Source organism: Megalops cyprinoides, chromosome 16, assembly GCF_013368585.1.
Source record: "Megalops cyprinoides isolate fMegCyp1 chromosome 16, fMegCyp1.pri, whole genome shotgun sequence".
Taxonomy (NCBI): domain Eukaryota; kingdom Metazoa; phylum Chordata; class Actinopteri; order Elopiformes; family Megalopidae; genus Megalops; species Megalops cyprinoides.
Genome location: NC_050598.1, coordinates 14,970,521 through 14,989,697, shown reverse-complemented (window position 1 = coordinate 14,989,697; position 19,177 = coordinate 14,970,521). Strand labels below are relative to the sequence as shown.

General features: G+C 37.5%; 1 protein-coding gene across 3 annotated transcripts in view; it reads left to right on the top strand.

Moving 5' to 3' along the window:
• The window catches only part of LOC118791244 (androgen receptor-like), a 28,072-nt gene extending 17,078 nt beyond the window's left edge, over positions 1-10,994 (top strand). For all 3 annotated transcript variants that reach the window (XM_036548544.1, XM_036548543.1, XM_036548542.1), the window contains 5 exons: positions 6,999-7,274; positions 8,940-9,084; positions 9,703-9,833; positions 10,084-10,235; positions 10,341-10,994. In XM_036548544.1, coding sequence (XP_036404437.1) covers positions 6,999-7,274; positions 8,940-9,084; positions 9,703-9,833; positions 10,084-10,235; positions 10,341-10,517 — 881 coding nt within the window. In that variant the 3' untranslated portion in view covers positions 10,518-10,994. The remainder of the gene's footprint in view (positions 1-6,998; positions 7,275-8,939; positions 9,085-9,702; positions 9,834-10,083; positions 10,236-10,340) is intronic.
• Positions 10,995-19,177: the final 8,183 nt, after the last annotated feature.

Below are 19,177 nucleotides of genomic sequence, written 5' to 3'. Positions count from 1 at the left end.
CACACAAAAGTGAAACCAAAAGTATGATGCTAGCTACAACAACCTCAGTTTAATGCAGTTTAATTCCACTTCAATTCCAAAAATCCACATGCATTGTTTGGGCAGGAGACAGGGTGGAAGATGGGTTACAATGATGTTTTACCGGTTCATCCTGTTTGAAGTAAAGCACCATACAGTACACCATAGAGGAAAATTGGTACTGCCATCGAACTGGAATGTCCTGTCACCCGCAGTGCGTGTTTGCACTGTACTGAGCTGGTTAGTGACATTGAGCAACAGGTGACAGCTAGCCCTAGGACAGACTGTGCCTGCGGCTGCTTCACCAGTAAAATGCAGGGGAAGGCATGTTTACTGGCACAAGTTCATGTGGGTGAGGATCAGCAGGTCAGCTTGACCTAACCTGTTTGTTATGTGTCAGGCAAAGAGTCTCCACTGATCCATGCCAAAATAAGAAGTTTCCACACATCTCATGCGGGAGTCCAAGAATACGTATCCAAGAATTAAGTGTTAACATTTCATTCTCAGGAACTGTAAATATAACACAACTTAAAAAGCTACATGAAGTTAGACGATTAAAATGCTTGACCATTCCTTCAAACATACCACATGTGCTTTGACCATGTTAACCTATGGAAAATATAATAATAATAATAATAATAATATTACTAATAATAATAATGGCAGGATAACAAACTGAAGAGTCAACTGGGACAAGTGAAAGAAAATTCATGTCTGAATAAATGAAACATTAATCAAATGCCAGGGTGATTCCTGTACTAAATTAAAAGTAGGTCATGCTCCCAGGTTGATGTGAAATGTGCTTTTTGATTCATGGAATTCTAAAAACAGGCCGTTGCAAGCGTTTGATTACTGCATGCCAGCGTAGATACTATGCTGTGTTCCAGGCTAATTATGAAATCAAGATGTTTGGAAAATTTGTGATGTGTGAGCGAACTCATTCCTGAACCCTATAATGGGTGGACCCATCATTTGATAGTTGTTACCATCAATCACTGGTATGACCACATAAAAGGACCTTGTGAATAGCGGATCACTGCGATTGGTTTGACTTTTTTTGACACATACAGGTCCATGCATTATGTGGTTCATGAAGCCTTGTCATCCTACCACTATGGAAAATGTCAAAAATGGAGGGGATTTGTGGTGTAGTCTCTATGGCTACTCTGATACCATCATATCTGTATAAAAAAGATGTAAAAGAGATAAAAAATCAGTGACAATCTGAGTTTAGAGATTAAGGACAGGCCTCTATCTTTAATTCAGTCCTCTAGTTTTAATCAAACTAACACATTAATCTAGAGTTTTTATTTAGGATGTCCGGCCGTTCAACCGCTTAGAATTACATAAGATTTAAATACCATGATCTGTTAAAAGGAAAACACATTTTAAATTGTAAAAAGGAGCTGTTTTTAGCCTGTGAAAGTCACGTCACAGTGTTGAATTAGGTGATACAGATTTGTTCTAAACTTAATGCAGTAATGAATTTAAGCAAGTGTTCCTTCTTTTTTGTTTCTTATGCACACGTCATTAATTCAGAGACCTCTGGATGCTTGGTGTTGTGTAAGTAGTGAAAAAAAACATGCTTGCTAACATTCAGTCTTGTGGTGCAATGTACGCTGGCAGAGAGCTGGAGGCCAGACCTACTGGCACAGGGAGAAGGCAAGCACTGTGTCCTTGAGTGGGACACCAGGCTGTCACACGCACACACACACACACACACACACACACACACACACACACGCACACACACGTACACACACACACACACACGCACACACACACACACACACACACACACTGACACACACAATCAAACACAGACACACACACGCATATGTGCACACACACACATACGCACACACGTACACACACACACACACACACACACACAAATTTAAAACTTTGCCAGCTTAGCTAGCCAGCATGTCGCTGGACTGTGGGAGGATGCTGAAATATTTGGAGTATGGGGAGAACATGCTCCACACAGATACAGCCAGGTTCATAGCCAGGGCCCTAGAACTATGAACAGGGCCACATAGTAGCACTGTGCTGCCCACTTCATTACTGTTGTTGTTATACATCATCATATTTATTTTTGTGGATGCATGAAACAGTTTCTATAGGAATTGGTAGGGACAGGAGCCTGGCTGCAACTCAAAGGTTGTCAGTCCGATGCTCAGGTGGACTGTTAGGGCAAGGTGCTGTACTTAACCTGAATCTCTTCCGCAAACCCTCAACTACACGGAAATGTAATGCAATGTAGAAAGCTATTACAAGCCCTCTAAATAGTGGACTGTTCATAATCATTCTCAACCTGTACGAGCAGGCAGACTGTGCTCCATGTAAGAGATGAATATAATGGATTGAATTGCTACGCAGCCTTATATTAAGACTGATTACTGTTCATAAGTTAACTTCCAAAAAGCTGGTGGATTGAATTACACTCCATATATGTCACCTAGCAAAACTGAAGTAAAAACCTATCTTGCTACACATAAGACAGAGACTGATATATTTAAAATCAGGAGCTGGGAAACCAGTTTTCATTATTTCTGCTTCTTCTTTATTCTGTTGTGTCAGATTCAAAGTCTTGGCTTTCTGGAATTTCCTTAAATGTAATCTTTCTTTTGCATGTTCTCTGTCTTTTTTCCTCTTCATTTCAGATTCAAAGTACTTTATTGGCATGGGATACAATTCTGTATAAATATGACCAAATAATGGAAATGTGTAAAGGAACATCACATAAAAAATAACAACATAAAATGTGTGAATGAATAAAAGGGAAGTTAAAGGGGAATAAAATGAAAATGGATCATACCCATTTAGGAAATGTGCAGCATTGTGGGAATCTTTTGGTTAGTGTACAGCTTGTCACTGTCCCTCAGGCTATGGCAGGCGGCTGTGGACTTTTCTGCCTGCATAATACAGCCCGCCCCTCCATAAGCGATGGGCATTTTCTTATGTTTTTAAATTTAGAGAATTAAGTTAGGGCAGTGACTTGGGGAAATAGGTCACCCTTGCGTTGCTGTAAATGCCACATGTGTGAAAGAGGCAGCTGTATTTCAGTCACCTGAGGTTGCTAGTGTGAGCAACAGTGACACTCTCGCTGTCACAGCACTGTGTAACAGGCTGACCCATGTTTGGACGTGGTCAGCTGCATCCTGTATGAACCGTTTTTCATGCCAGTTTATTAGATGCGCTTTGTACTTGCTCTTTGTAAGTCATCAGAGCATGCTAAATGATAAAATATAAATGTAAACTGTGACAGCCAGTCTCTCCCTCTGTCTGTGTCTTGATGAAATTCTCTCTGTGTTACTGTCAGTTCAGTCCTGTGGTGCTTTATTGGCAGGACACATCAAAGCACTCTTGCCAAAGCAATCACTGCAAAATAAGCTGGCAATGAAATGGCTGGGAATAATTGGGCACAAATGAGCATATTCACACATGCATTTAACTTAAATGTAATTTATATATATTTAAAAATATATATATTATCAAATGATTTACAAAAAACTACCATCACTGAACTATTCAGAGCTCCCATCCTTGCTGTGAATGCTCACTGTTTGCCCCTTAGGTGTTTTGTCTATTGATCTCTGCTAGGTAAATTGGATGCGATGAAATCACCCATAATAATAATCAGAATGGGTTTTTTTTCTAAATGTGTAAATCTGCCCTGATTCTACATTTTTTTTGTCATATACAAGCTTACTGTATATAATTTCATAATTTATAGGTCTTATTATAAACTGTCTTCAGACTACCTTGGTCTTGGATTAGTTTGCAGGGTGAGGTGACCTTCTCACAGCTTCAAAAAAATGATTAAATAAAGCATAATAAAAAAACATATCAAACACCAGCCTTGAGCACAGCAACTGTAACTAAAAAAGGTCAGGCTGCTCGCATCACAGTGAGTTTGATTACGGCAGGTGTGGCTCATTAGCCAATGCTGGATCTCAAACACAGACGGGGACCATTTACAGAGACAATTAAACAATTAACTGTTTTGGATGCAACTGACAGAAACAGATTGGCTATTGGTAGATCATATTAGATCATATTAAGATTAGATTAAGCGAAAGAGATCCTTGGTTTCACATTTAACACTTTAACTGTTAAAATATTGAAACAATTAATCAAACAACTAGGTTTCAGGGTACTGGAGATGGTTCTCCTTTATATGTATTCTTTGAATTTGTTATTACACTCTGATCCATTTAGTAGACCATTAGTGGGACCAGTGTGTCCAGGTTATTATTGTGCAATGTCAAGTGACTGCAATTGGGGCTGACACTAGTCTACTGTGGATAAAAAACTAACACTCTTCCACCTCCTGAGACTTAATTTTCTCCTCCCCAGAGGGAATAAAGTACCTTCCATTTTTACGAGAGTGCAAAAGCCAAATCATAAGCAATTTGTGACCAACTAAAACTAGGACACAAAGTTGCCTTCTGAAGAAGGCCTCTTTCTGCTATAGCTAATATTGGGGCATTATCTCCAAGATTGGTAAATGGAACCAGCACATTCTGATGTAGCCTCTCTGTCCTCCACTTGAATTCAAAACTGGAAATACAAAAAATAGAGGCATTTAAGGTGTAATCCAAGACTATTCCTCTGGGATTGCAGTTTTTATGGTTTTTCCAGGTCTTCTCACACTGTCTGCTGCAGCATGCATCCTCAATATTCATTCAGCGCTGTTCCCTGTTCTGAAAGTGAGTGACCAAAGTGTAGGCCTGCAATTTGTGCTAGCAGCACAGGGTGAGAAATTAGAAGCCCCAGCTTACTTTTAAAGTAGTACATCACCAGAAACATCTCTTACCTTGAATATAGTTAGTAGGGTTTTATAACTATATATATGATGCAAATATCTAATCAGCCAATCATCTGGCAGTAAGTCAGTGCATAAAATGATGAAGACATGATTTTTCAGGAAAAGAATAATTTTGTTAAGATTGTTGTGCCAAAGAGACCCGTGCCCTGTGAAGTCATTCATTCCTGATGTTTAGTTACTTTGCCTAAAAAGAGCTTGTTATGAAATGTTATTTGTAATTTGTTTCCTTGGAACACTCTGTTTGGACTGTGCCATAACAGTTGGCCTTTCAAAACAAAGGCAACAGCCACTGCATTATTGCAAAAGTCACATTGTCCAAAACATTTCTTCCCTAGGGTACATCTATGCATCCTCTGTTGTAGAAAACAGTAAGGGGAACGTCTTGCTTACTTCATGTCTTCTTAGGAGGTGGATAGTCCTTAAGATGGCCTCCAGTTATCGATTTCTGGGTCAAGGAGGATGCATCAGTTGAGGAAAAGGATGTAATTTAGCACTTGAACCCAACCCTCAAATTGTTTGTCTTCTCTTTTGCCCTATGAATGACCACACTTGGCACTTGACAAATAATTTTTCAATAAAAGTCAAAAATGTTAATGTAATGTACACAGGTGATGGTGATATCCTATGACAAATGAGCATGGAGATGTATTAAGGATGTGCTTCATAAATGCTCAGATTTAATTCCTCAGAAAAATAGAAGCAAGTATCAGAGAATTAGGTTCTGTAAGATATTGTGTAATACAGAGTAACACTAAAAAGTGTAAAAATGTAAACAATGCAAATTTTGTGTATTTTAATTTAAAATGCATGTAAAAGATCATAATTTTGTGGTTCTACAGATTCAGGTGTTGAATGTGTGTAGTAAATGTAGTTTGAGAAAATTAAGTAGCACACATTCATGTTGCTGTTGTCATTGACATTTAACATTAATTGCAGATTACAGAGAGTGGAATGTCATTGGTTTTGTAAGAGTTGACCTCAGTTTTTACTACTGCTAGGTCAGGAAGGCTGACCTAGTCATGATGTGTTATGAGCCATGTAATTATCTGAAACCTGGTGCTTTGGTCTGTTTGAGAAAATTGCTCACAAAGCTGTCTGTAGGCACTAGCCACAGTTCTGATAGCCCTTCATCATTATTTTAACCCTGCAGCTAACCTAATGCCTTTTTAATACAGCAGATTTTGAAGCATGACAGTTCATTTTAAGACATTTTTATCCTTTCATTGTCATGTGTCTAAAATATGTTTAACAATATTATGTAATTCATTTACCCTGTAAAAACAGTTCATGTGAATTTTAAATTTAAGAGAAGTTCATTTTAAAATGACCCCCCCCCCATAAATATAAAAAAGGCAATAAAGTTTTTTTGACTCCTACTGCTAATTATCACTCTGCATTGTTCAATTTCATGGTGGTGGAGAGAGGAACATTAATTTTGAATATGATCTTTTAAAAAGCCTTTGATCTTTTAAAAGCCTTTGTCCTCTCACACTGTTAAGTGAAAAGTAACTCACATATGTTTCATATTTCATACACTATTGGAGGCAACCCCAGTGTGTGACATGAATTTGTCCCTTGACACTATTTGTGTGTACAAGACAACATGTTTGATGGAAGCTCAAACAGACATTCTTACATTAAACTTTATAAGAGGAAAATTCATGGGTTGAATTACTGTACAGCAGATACATATATACCTTCCAGCTGATTACCATTTTGTCTGTGTGTGTGTGTGTCTGTGTGTCTGTCTGTGTACATGCTTCCATACACAAACACAAATGATATTGGTGCAGGTTTTGTTGATGGGCAGCATGTGGTGTCTGTGATTGGTGCGATGCAATGTGAGCTCGCTGGTGGCTCATAGCTATGTGATTCCTCTGTTGCAGCATTGATTCAGACACCTCAGCTGCTCCAGACACCCTCTGGCCATGTCATTGGGTAGCTAAACGTGTATGATGTATTACAGGTTTTACTGCATAGGTCTGCACAGTATGTAGGAGATATAACACGATTTAAAATTAATGGCATAATCAGAGTATGCTGACATGAAATTGCAAGCACTTTGCCATGAGATCTCTTCATCTACTTCCTTTTCCTCTTTTCTTTCTGATTTTGCTGGTACCTTTTTTCTCTCTCCTCGCTGCAGCCCGAAAGCTGAAAAAGATTGGACAGCTGAAGTCTCCTGAGGACCAGTCCAGCCAAGGACTAGCAAGTGGTGTACAGTGTATCTCTCCCAAATCCAGTTTCAGTTTCCAGACCAAGTCCATATTCCTTAATATCCTGGAAGCCATTGAGCCAGTGGTGGTCAATGCCGGGCATGACCATGCCCAACCAGACTCAGCCGCTACGCTCCTGACCAGCCTGAATGAGCTAGGCGAGAGACAGCTTGTCAAAGTTGTCAAATGGGCAAAGGGGCTACCAGGTAAAGTAGCTTAAAAGGTTTAATTCCCTCAGCACACCATTGGACGTCGTAAAGGCAGCCATTTTGTAGAATCCATCATGTAATATGTGCCCATTTGCTTAACTATAGTTACTACTTGTTGCTCTACTATTTGAATGAATTCTGGCAACCCTGAAACTGAACCTACTCACTGTTCACATAATCAGGAGTTTTAACATGCCACAGGAGTCTGTGTAAGGAGAATTGAAATTATGGGTTCTGACATTCTGGGTGATTGAACACTTTGTGGGGTTTTAAAAAATGTAAAATAATACTTTAAAGTCTATTCAATGCAGCATACCCATATATCCTAAATGCCCTGCCTTCAGTCTATAATATACATCTGTTCACATTCATTATTTCAGCATTTTAGCTGGAATGGGCTTTTCCCTGCTGATTTTGCTGTAGAATTGTGTTAGCCTGCAGCAAGAAAGAATAGCGCTGATTAAAAGAGAGTTGAATACTCTGGAGAGATAGGCTCTAAGTAATGCTGACACTTTGAGGAGTTTTAGGGTTGTTAGGCTAAATTGGAGGCAGGAAAGATTTTATTCCAACTGAACTATATATGCTGTTAAAGGCCAACATATGCCTTGTCTCCACTGGGCTGTCAATGGCCTGTCCTAGCCAGACTGGACAGGCACATTTAGTCAGACAGTTTAGGTAACCATCTCCATTTTAATCTGAAGATAATCTGGAATGATTTGCATTGCGCAGTGATAAGGAGTTGGTTCTTCACTTACATTTTTTCCCACCTGGTTACGGTTCATTCATAACTAATGTTATGGAGATGAATGATATTTTAATATATATATATTTGATGACCACAGGAGAGCAACAAGCAAAACATTACATTACATTCATTTAGCAGACACTCTTATCCAGAGTGACTTCCAGCACAATAGAAAAGAAGTGAATGTGTTCAATTTAAATGAGCAACTGTGTCAGGCCACACTAACAACACTCTGAAACCAGTGCGTGTGAGCACAACACTATTCAAGCATTACCACAAATTAACTTGTAATAACTTGAAACCGGACAGTCTACAAACTAAGGAAAGCCACATACATACATTACCCTACTTCACAGAGTCACTAGATCACAGTATCCATAACACATTCTGATACTATATGTAAAATACAATGGGTAATCATCTAGGCTGCCACAGCGATTTGCTCCACAAACGCTGATGACTGATTAACTGTATTTAGACTTAAAGGTTTGAACACAGAGCCACGTCTGTGTAACTGCTTTTACAAACACCAACATTAGTATTGATGTTCTGCCAGTGTGAGCACCTGGTCACCTTCAGCAGTTGACATGACCAGTTTCAAATGCTGGCTGTAGGGCTCAGCCTGTGATTAAGCATCTTTACTGTCTCAGAAGTTCGAGGAAATATCTTTACTAGGAGGGTCAGCTGATAATTCAGTTATTTAATAGTGACAGTAGTGAGATGGATGGACAGTCAGGATGATGTAGACAGTTAGTTTGGGACTGTGACCTGTACACTGGAGTTGACCACCCCCTACATTTGTGATATGTGCTGTGGGATTTTTAATGACCACAATGAGTTTGGACCTTATCTGGCAGATTGTGGGAAAGAGTACTTTATGTGTAAACTGTTGTATTTTGTCCCTGTTGTTTCTGCAGGTTTTCAAAATTTGCAAGTGGATGACCAGATGACTGTCATTCAGCACTCTTGGATGGCAGTGATGGTCTTCGCTTTAGGATGGAGGTCCTATAAGAATGTGAACTCGAGAATGCTGTACTTTGCTCCTGACCTGGTTTTCAATGAGTGAGTGCATAACAAAAATTTTGGGCATGTTGGATTCATGAAACACTGATACGTCACACTGTCTCAGGAATCCGAGCTGTTATGCTAACAAAATTTCAGGTGCTGAAGAGAGGCCTATGGATGCCTATGCTGTAGAGCTGTAGAAGGCTGTGCTTATGCAAGCCTAGTTGTAGGTTTCGTTCATTCCAGAATTAGATATCTGCTTATCTGAAGGTTGGGGGTACTGTAGACCTGACCAAAGGTTGAGGAGGTTAAGCCAGATAGTAGTAATATTTTCTGTATTGATGTAAAATCATACATCGTCACTGAACAGTTTTCAGTGGATCCAGATGATACAGAAAGCCAGCCCATTGAGACAGTTGTACCTTTACTTTCTGTTGATAGGATTGTTAGTCATTTTTAATTATAAATACAAATAAAAATGTTCTTTTCTCTTTTAGTTTAGATTAAAGAATAGCCCATGTGTGGTTTATGTGAATGCATTTTGCATGCATGTTTATGTGAATGAATTATGTGAATCTTTGTGTTATTTTGTGCAAATATTCTATAAAATCTATGATCTTGGATCTCTTCTGAGTTGTCAAAGAGCATAGATTTCCTTTATTTTTTTTTTCTTAGACACCGTATGCGCATCTCTACCATGTATGAACACTGCATCCGCATGAAGAACTTCTCCCAAGATTTTGAGTTGCTCCAAGTCACCCAAGAAGAGTTCCTCTGTATGAAAGCACTGCTTCTTTTCAGCATCAGTGAGTATTACTGGCTGCGAGAGTGCCTGGTTTCAAGCCACTAATACTTTTAACTTTAATCTTTAATGCCCTCAATGCAGTTGGCATTCTTATTGTAATCTTATCGCTTGTCTGAAATTGCACCTGGCATTCCGGAACCAAAACACGTCCTCAAAGTTTCTGTTGCTGAGAGGCAAAGCTTGCATGAGGTCTGGAGAAAAGCTGTACAGAATCCACTCATCTTACTGGATCAACAATGCCTTTTTTGCAGTCCCAGTGGAGGGTCTGAAAAGCCAGAGATACTTTGATGAACTGCGGAAGACCTATATTAATGAGCTTGACCGCCTCGTCAGCAACAGTAGCAAGACCAACTGCTCAGAGAGGTTCTACCTTTTGACCCGCCTTATGGATTCCCTTCAACCAGTAAGAGTGCAAACACAAGAATTAAGCAATATTAAAAATGGAAAAAATACAGTCTTATTAATGCAATTTTTCTCTATTTGTCATTCTCACTCTCTCCCTGACCAGGTCGTGAGGAAGCTCCACCAGTTTACATTTGACCTTTTTGTGCAAGCCCAATCCCTCCCCACTAAGGTCAACTTTCCGGAAATGATCTCGGAGATCATATCCGTGCACGTGCCAAAGATCCTTGCTGGCAGAGTCCAGCCAATCCTATTCCACAAGCAGCAGTTCTGCAATTCTTAGGTTCAGCGTTTCTTTCCTCATGGCTCAATGTACGATTTACAAAGAAAGATGACAGTGTTACGGTTTGGCTGTCAAGCTTGTTTTTTTTTCCATGTACTGGCTTTAGCATTAAACTTGTCTGTCAATGTGCTCATAAGGCCTGTTCCCATATATTTCTTTACAGTATATTTGTGTTTTACCCCTTGAGATAAACGTTAAGATCCCATGGATGCAGGAAAATACATTTGTTCTTTAAAACTGTTAACAAAAACAAAGAGGAAGGTTTAACTATGCACAGGTCTCTGTTTCTATAGTTATTACATTAATAATTAGTATATGGTCATCATAATTTCTCTTAATCAAATACCTTGCATATAGCAAATTTATCAACAGCATACTTATTAATGTCTGTATCGATATAACCACATGGCTGTACATATACATAGATTTCTATAAATACGTGCATACATATAGAACGTAATATATATATACATTACACATACATACACACACATACACATACATACTTTCTTGCAGTTTTTCAAGTGAATATGAAAACATTTGATGAGTTGGAAGTGGAAGAAATGAATATGTAAATAATCTAATTCTTCTGTTGGTTTTAATCAGATAAAAAAATGAACCAAAGGTTGACAATTACTGCAGCAGCTTCCTGTGTAGTATCTCTCTAATATAGTGTCTGTATTTCTTTGTGAATGCTCACATGTAGCAATGAACATGGCTTTCATATAGCATTTAATGTCCCAATGTGTTGTTAAAGGTGTGATTTTGTTTTATTTATTTTTTTTTCCAAAATGACCATACAGCTTACAATATTACTAAATATTACTCCTGAATGCTCATAGTTGTAATTAATGACATTGACTGGTTTGCAAACGTGTATGGACCATGTATTCAGTAGATATTTCAGTGTGGATTATTAACACCAGTTGAATGATCTGCCTTTGTAATGGAAAGTTTTTAAATGTAATTCATACAATTATAGTACAGGCCTGATCACCTCAAGAGATAGTTTGTGTTGATGTGGTCATAATTTGAAGCTGAATTTGTTTATATATTTTTAAAATAAATAATTCCCATAATTTCTGAATTTGTTTATACTGTATGCTTTTGAGACCTTCATCTCAGATTTCTTACAGAAGTACAGATTATATTGTTTAATTATTCAAATTACATAAATCAGTTATTGTTCATTCAGTAGAAGAAAATATTCACAACTTCCATGTTTATTCAAAAATACAGCTCAATTTCTCTCACTGGACCTGAAATAAATGCTCTTCACAACCATTTCTGTATCTAGTATACAAAGTAACAAAGGTTTGTTTTGAAGGTGCTTACTCTGTATGTGACAGGTACCTGTTTATAATACCCAGTTTGCATCAAGTTTAGTTTGAATTGTTATGGGCTCCTTACCTGTGGCTGGCAGACAGCAGGCACAGTTTCATAGTGCAGGGGTTTCAGAAAGCAGCACGAAAGCAATTTGACAGACTAAATAGTTTTCTGTGGAAAAAAAATGAGGTGGCAGAAGATACTTTGTGATTAACATCCAACTATCAGTATGCAGTTACTTGCAGGTAAAGTTTAAAATCCATTTTTGATGAAAAATGAAAATCACAAAAACAGATTTAGGAGTGGTGGAATTGCTGGTATTAATGTGAAATGGAGGGTGAAACGTTTTCTTCCACCTGCTGGAGGTGCCAAACATTTTGTCTTGAGCAAACATGGTTGTTCATTATAAAGATGAAATGAGATCACTGGCTCAAAAAAGTAAAGGTATTTAATCATTCAGTTTGCATCAGTTAACACCCTGGTTTCTTTGGTCCTTAGTTTAAGGTCACATTGCAATTTGGTCGTTTTCACATCATGCATGTCAAGACCCTAGTGTTCCATCTTAAAGCCAGGACCACTTCTGGTTGCTGTAGCATTTGGTTGTCAATTTTGTTCACATCAGCAGAATGCCTATGAAATTCATTAGTTGGAACAAGTACAAATTTTGGCTTATTATCTGAGAATGAAGTCTTATTTAAAAATTAGAAGAGTTGTTTCTACTGCAATATTTGATGTCATTTCTTACAATAAAATAAAACAAACAAAAACATGTTTTCTTAGCTTTTATGATGTTTAGATATTTGGAAATAGTTCTAATGCTTTATCTTTAGTCTTGTAATTCAGTGTTAGTCCTTACAAATAAAGCAAATATGGGCTCAGTTCATGATAACTAATCTGACACTATCTCAGGCACAGTATATTGTTGTGAAGTCAGTTACCTATGCAAAAGTGGAGTTACATATGAACAAAGGAGTAGTAATGACTGGACATTGTGAATGAATTGCACGACTGCATTCTAAGAGTGCGCTCAATGTGTGTTCAACTGTAGTCAAAGTAGTAGCTCTTGCTTAAAGCTCTGTGAGAGGATAACCCCTAAAATATTTTTTTTAATTTAGTAATACTCTTGTTCAGTTTCTGAAAATAGTAGACCATTAGCTTGTGGTATGGTTTACAGAACAGAAGATTCAGATTCAGAAGTATTCAGTGGAGTTTATGCCATGAGTTACAGTGAACTGTACAAAATACTTAGCACACTTAGTTTTATTTCCATGTGCTTCTCAATACATCTATCCACAACTGCAAAAACATTCCTCAATTTCATAAGCTTTTAAAGATTGCAAAGTACAACATATTTTTAAAAGGCTACATGTCTGAAAATAAGAGCTAGAGCAGGCGCTGTTTAAGGACCCTAATTAGTGCCTTTTGTCCTTTTGGTAAAACAAGGACACTTGTTTTGGAAGAGTCACTAATAATTATTTGATGAAGGAGTGAAGGAAATTACATTACTGAGGCCAATCTATTCAGACCCTTTTATCTTCATATTTCAGTTTTACTTGAAATGTGCTTATATTCCAAAAAGTAGAGTGAATTGTATTGTCTGACATTTTAAAATTAATTTACCACATTTCATATACAGAGACGTGTACATGCAGGGAAAGGGTATGTTGGTGCTCTTTTAAAAATATATAGTAACACTGTTAACTTACTTTAGTTGATGTAAATTAGAAAAAAAAATGAAAATTGGTTGTGCCATTGATCTAGTAAGCTACATCATTTTAAACAGGAATTAGACTGTCAGTTCTTTCCTTCTGTTATTTTTTTCATTTAAACTTGATTTGATTATACTGTATTGGGTGAGAATCCCTATGAAAATAAAGCTATTTGTACAGTCTTTTAACTGCAGCTACTAAAAATAATTTGAAAAAAAAACTACAATGAAAAAATTGGCAAAGCCATGAACATAGTGAGTACTTCATTAACAGCCATTTAGTTTCAAAATAGAACTGTATGTGGAATGTATGTTTTACAGTTTTTGAGTTAATGATGCCATGGCTTTGCATACATTTGACCGATTGAGATGTATCTTAATTTTTGTGGCTTAAGGTTGAAACCAGTTTTGACAACCTTCAACATTATTATTATTATTACTATTTTTTTTTTTCAAAATGTGTTTTTTATCATTACAATGACTGATAAGAACTGTGTTTTTATTATGAGAAGATATTCTGGCTAAACGATTAAGCTTTTAATGATGTAAAGTTAAAAGCAGTTTTCATTTTTATATCATGTTTTATGTGTAGAATCTAGTGTGCAAAATCTATCATTTTAAATTTTTAAAATTAACAGTGTTTATCCCCTGTGTAATTTCATCATGTTTATACTGCTGCGCTGAGCCCATTCTGCTGGTGTCAGTTCTTTGTTTGTTTCCTTGTGTTTTGATTTAACAGTGTTTAATATAGCTGTGTGCAGAAAATATTACCGGATGTGGTTGTGTTTTATTCTAGTGTCAATTGTAAATGTTTTATCCATGCAAAATGAACAAAGTAGGTTCTCTGGTTAATCTAAATGCTGCATTTATCATTAGAGATTACCCTAGTAATATTAATTTTCTTGAAAACTGCTGGTGACTATTTACCAAAAGTAAATATTTTAAGTTATTGATTGTGTATTCTGTTATTGGAATAGAACACATGAGAGAAATGTAGAACTTTCTTATAGTTAGTTTATAAACAAACTTTGCACAAGTTATACTGTATGTACAAAAGCTGTAATCATGCTTTACATAGAACTGGAAAGTAGTTTGAAAAAAGTTGATTCTTGGGCTCCCAAGCAGTTCAGCAGCTAAGGCTCTCATCATTAGCGCATGCTGAGCTATACAGCCTGTGTTCAACCACAGCTGTGCCATCAGCTGATGATGACTAGGTGCCCATTAGGGGTGGCAGGTCATCTGGGGTCACTCATCTCTCCATTTTGAGGCACCCTGCAATTTGTGCCTGCCAGATACTTGGATCATGTCAGGTTAGCAGCACCTATCCTTCAAAGACGCCCCCTCTGCTGTTGCAGTGACTTGCAGTGACAAAAATAGCCATTGGCTGCATACAGGTCAGTCACGGGATTACATATGTCTCAACTCAGCACTCCTGCAGGAGTACAGAGGTTGTTCTGTTGAGACAAGCCTACTACAGTGTGCAATTAGCAACAAAGTGGGGTTGCATAAAGGGGAAAACACATCAAAAAGCAAATTCTGTTGTTGAAAAAGGTGAGTACTGTTTCTTCTGCAAAGTTTTTTTTTTCTTCTAACAAATCATAAAAATGTCAGCCACAAGATGCCATGCCCATGTATTGTACAATGTTATGTAAAGACAAAATTCACAAATTAAGAACATTGTTTCCAAGATGCACATAGGTTAAGAGTCTGTAAAGGAGAGAGAAAGGTACCAACCAACAGTTTAATGGATCAATTAAAACCACCATTGCTGTCTTTATGGAATTAACTATCACTCAGTCATAACCAATTACCTTAAGTAGTGATCATCTTCATCATTTACATACTTTGAAAAAATTAGAGGCTTTAAAGAAATGATTTAATTCAGGTGCACAGGAACTTACAGAATCAAAACGTTAGATAAAGGGTCTGGCTGTGGAAAAACAAAATCCTTCTTGTTTCAACAATCAATATTGCCAGTGATCTCAGTGAACTTCATTCTAAGGGGAATGGATTTGCAGTACACTGTACTGTATTTCCCCTAAGTGATGGTATGTATAGGGGAAGAAACAATTGGTATTCCGTGTTCCATTCTGAGCCATTGTATTCAGGAACATTCAAATAATGTTGTTCTGTCTTTATGCAAACTATCTATTACAGTAAAAATCATGGGTTAAATAGCAGGGACATGTCTTGGCTTCCTTGTGCCCAGATTTGCATGGTATCCAGTATTAACCGATGGGGAATAATAAAAAGGCAGCCATACAAATTGAGAAAGAAGGGAAAAAAGAATGAAGGTTGCTTGAAGGAAGAGAAAATTGACTTTTTTTCTGTCCCAGATTAGTTGAGGGACCACTGCCATATTTCACTGTGACTGCAAAACATCTTTAATAATGCAGAGCTTTTGGAAGACTGTCACTCCACAGAGGCAGATATACAAAATTATATCCTGACATCTTCAGGTTACAAAGTGTCAGAAAAGAACCATTCAAAGTTGCATGTCTGTATATTGCATTCATGACAGGGTTGTAAGAAAGAAGCCTCTTCTGAAAGCAAGCCACAAAAGGAAACAACTTTAATTTGCCAAACTACATCTGAATCACATTACTGAGCATGTCCCATGGTCAAATTAAATGAAAATTGAGTTTGTTGGAAATGCTGTCAGCATTATGTTTGACATGGAAATGTGAATCTTATATTCAGATAAAAATGCCCCTTGTGAAATATGGTGGTTTTGGGGTTGTTTACATCTGTGAGTCCTGGGGTCCTTGAGATAGAAGGAGTCAAAAAACTCAACCAAATGCCTGTTCTCTCAGCCAAGAAGCACAAACCTGGCTGAAAATTAGACATTTCAACAATGATCCAAAGTATTCAGCCAAATCTACAAAGAAATGGTTAACACAAAAGGAAATGTTCTCAAGTGATCATCCCAACCTCCAGGCCTCTGTCCAGTTGAACCTTTGTGGTGTGAATTCAAGAAACTAGTCCTAGGTGCCTTTAAGGGTATTACTGTTCTTTTCTCCATGCAATATATGCCAACCAGGGGCAGAGCTGATGGCTCATTGCAGAGGGAGCTAGGACCTGTAGTGGGCTCTTATACAACCTGTTATAGGCTGCATGGAGATGCAAGACAGATCCAAGGGGAAGCTTACGGAGTCGGAAGGGCAGAACAGAGAGAAATGCGGATTACAATGAGGTGTGCTATTTCAGCACATCTCATTGCGTGAGACCATTGTTAAATACCGTGGCTCTGTCAGCAGTGACGACGATGGGAAATAAAACAAGACAGCTGGCGATCGCCTAGTTCCTACTTTTGGACTCGAACAGAGGGCGTAATTTTTCTGTTTGTACACTTACACAAGGATACTGGACAGCGAATAAACTTTTCTGTAACTCTATTGTGTCTCTGCTCATTCAAAATAAATATTGCAGTGAGAAACTTAGCTAGGGGTTGGTCGAAACCATTACGCCCTCAGTCTGACTTTATTCTTTTGCCGCAATCAAGACACACAAACAAACTTTATTCAAAATATTCAGCTAAACAACAAAAAATGCATGTTCAGGCAGGCAGATTAGAACTGTGGGCCCGGGGCAACTGCACCCTCTGCGCCCCCCCCTTCTACAGATTCCAACTGTAGGATTCAGGTTCTGAAAGCACTCTATAAAAGAGTTATGAGAATGAAGTAATACAATTCCAGGGAATTGGCAAAGCCTTCCTGCTGAAATAAGAAAGTATGCTCTGAGAAGAAACATAAGAGTTCATTTAAAACTCTATGTTTATTCAACTGGCTTTGAGGTTGTTCATAACAGGCACATTGAACTCAGCATGTCAACATGTGTTAAAATGCTTTTAAATTCAACTTGGGAGAAGCAGACTAATTTACCACCTCCGTGGCTTTGTCCTGCAAAGGCACTCAGAAATGTTACATAAGCAGCTTTTAAGCCATGACTTTTAGTCTCCACCCTGGGATTCACTTGCACCTAGCCTACTTATAGGAGCAGGGTTCTTTCTGAATTCTGTAAACACTGATTTGCATGGAAATTCAATGCAAAATGAAGTAAGATGGAGTTGGCAAGTTCAGTAAAATCCAACGTAGTTACATAGACAGCTTGGCCATACATAAATCAATTTGAAAGACAGTTTTAATACTGTTGGTTGCATCCTTCCAAAGATAATCACATTTTACTGTGGCTAACCTCAAGTGTGCTATCACGTTTTATTTCAATGTTAAGAATCTGGGTACATTTACCCATTTAAAACTGCATTACCATGTGTATATCTGTAAGTAAACTAACTCAGCACTCCCTATGAAGGGTTCTACATATGACATACATATAGCATTAAGAAGTAGATGTCTACGTTAGGACTTCAAAAACTCCAATGGGCATAGTCTGAATGGGGTGTATAGTATATCATGGCGAAGCCATTTTTGGCAAGGACAGTGAAATAGCACATCCCTTAACATTTCTGAGATGCCCAAAATTTCCAAGCCAATGACACTTCAAATGAGTGATTACATTTTCGCAGACCTCTCCCAAATTATGTAGCCTATAATATGTTAAAATATAGAATAAAAGTGCATTATATGCAAATTTACATGTGCTAATAGAGTGTCTTGTTTTGATTAGTGTTAACTATATGGAGGGATATAACCTGGTATAACTTGTGTCTCATTACATTTTGGGAATCACTGGCCAATGACAGTCTGTCAGCTGGCATAAATGTCTTGAATGTTTCTGTACTGTGAATATGTTATGTATTTATAATATAGCACACTGCACAGAAAGTGACTCAACAAATTCAAACACATGGTTACTGAAGATTAGATCTTAGGTTCTGCCCTTCACTCTTGTCCTCTGATGGACATAGAATCCTACTGTAAAATTATCACCATTTGTAATGTTTACATGAAACAATCATTATATCATATCGACAGTAAGATTAATTTCTATAATGTAAATGACAAGCACTCTCAAATTAAAAAAAGGAATTTACAGGTTTTCTCTATTTTTCTTTGAATTACAAGAAATACAACATGTCAAATTATAATTGTGAATATTGAAAGTGGACACTGGAAAACTTGATTTTACTTGATTTTATAGGAAAACCCCAGCTCTGAAATATAATATGGTGGAGCTAGGAAAGGGACACAGCGCAGTGGCACTGTTCTCACAGACAACTGCTTCATTTCACCCTCATTTGTAAAAAGAGCTTTGGCATCGTCGCATGCAGAGAGAGATCCCACATGAAAGGACAGATTTCTCAAGTGAAAACTTTGAAATGTTTGAATGTTATCACAAGACACAGGCAGAGGTGTTTATGTGTTAAATGTTTATGACATTAAGCGTGGGCCTTGCTTCTATGCATGTACACCCTGTTTGTGATTCCCTCTGACATACGTCATGGAGTTGGCAATTTCTCAGATTTCAAAATGGCAAATTTGACAGCAGATACAGCAGAAAAAAAAATCTTTATAAAAGATTCTGTGACATTTCTAATACAATTAATTAAAAATCTTCTATTCAGGCAGGTTATTTTAAAAACAAGCATATCCTGCCCAAGTTTATGAAATATGCAAATGTAATATCACACTTCAGAATTAATTGCCAGAGGATACCTTTGAAATGT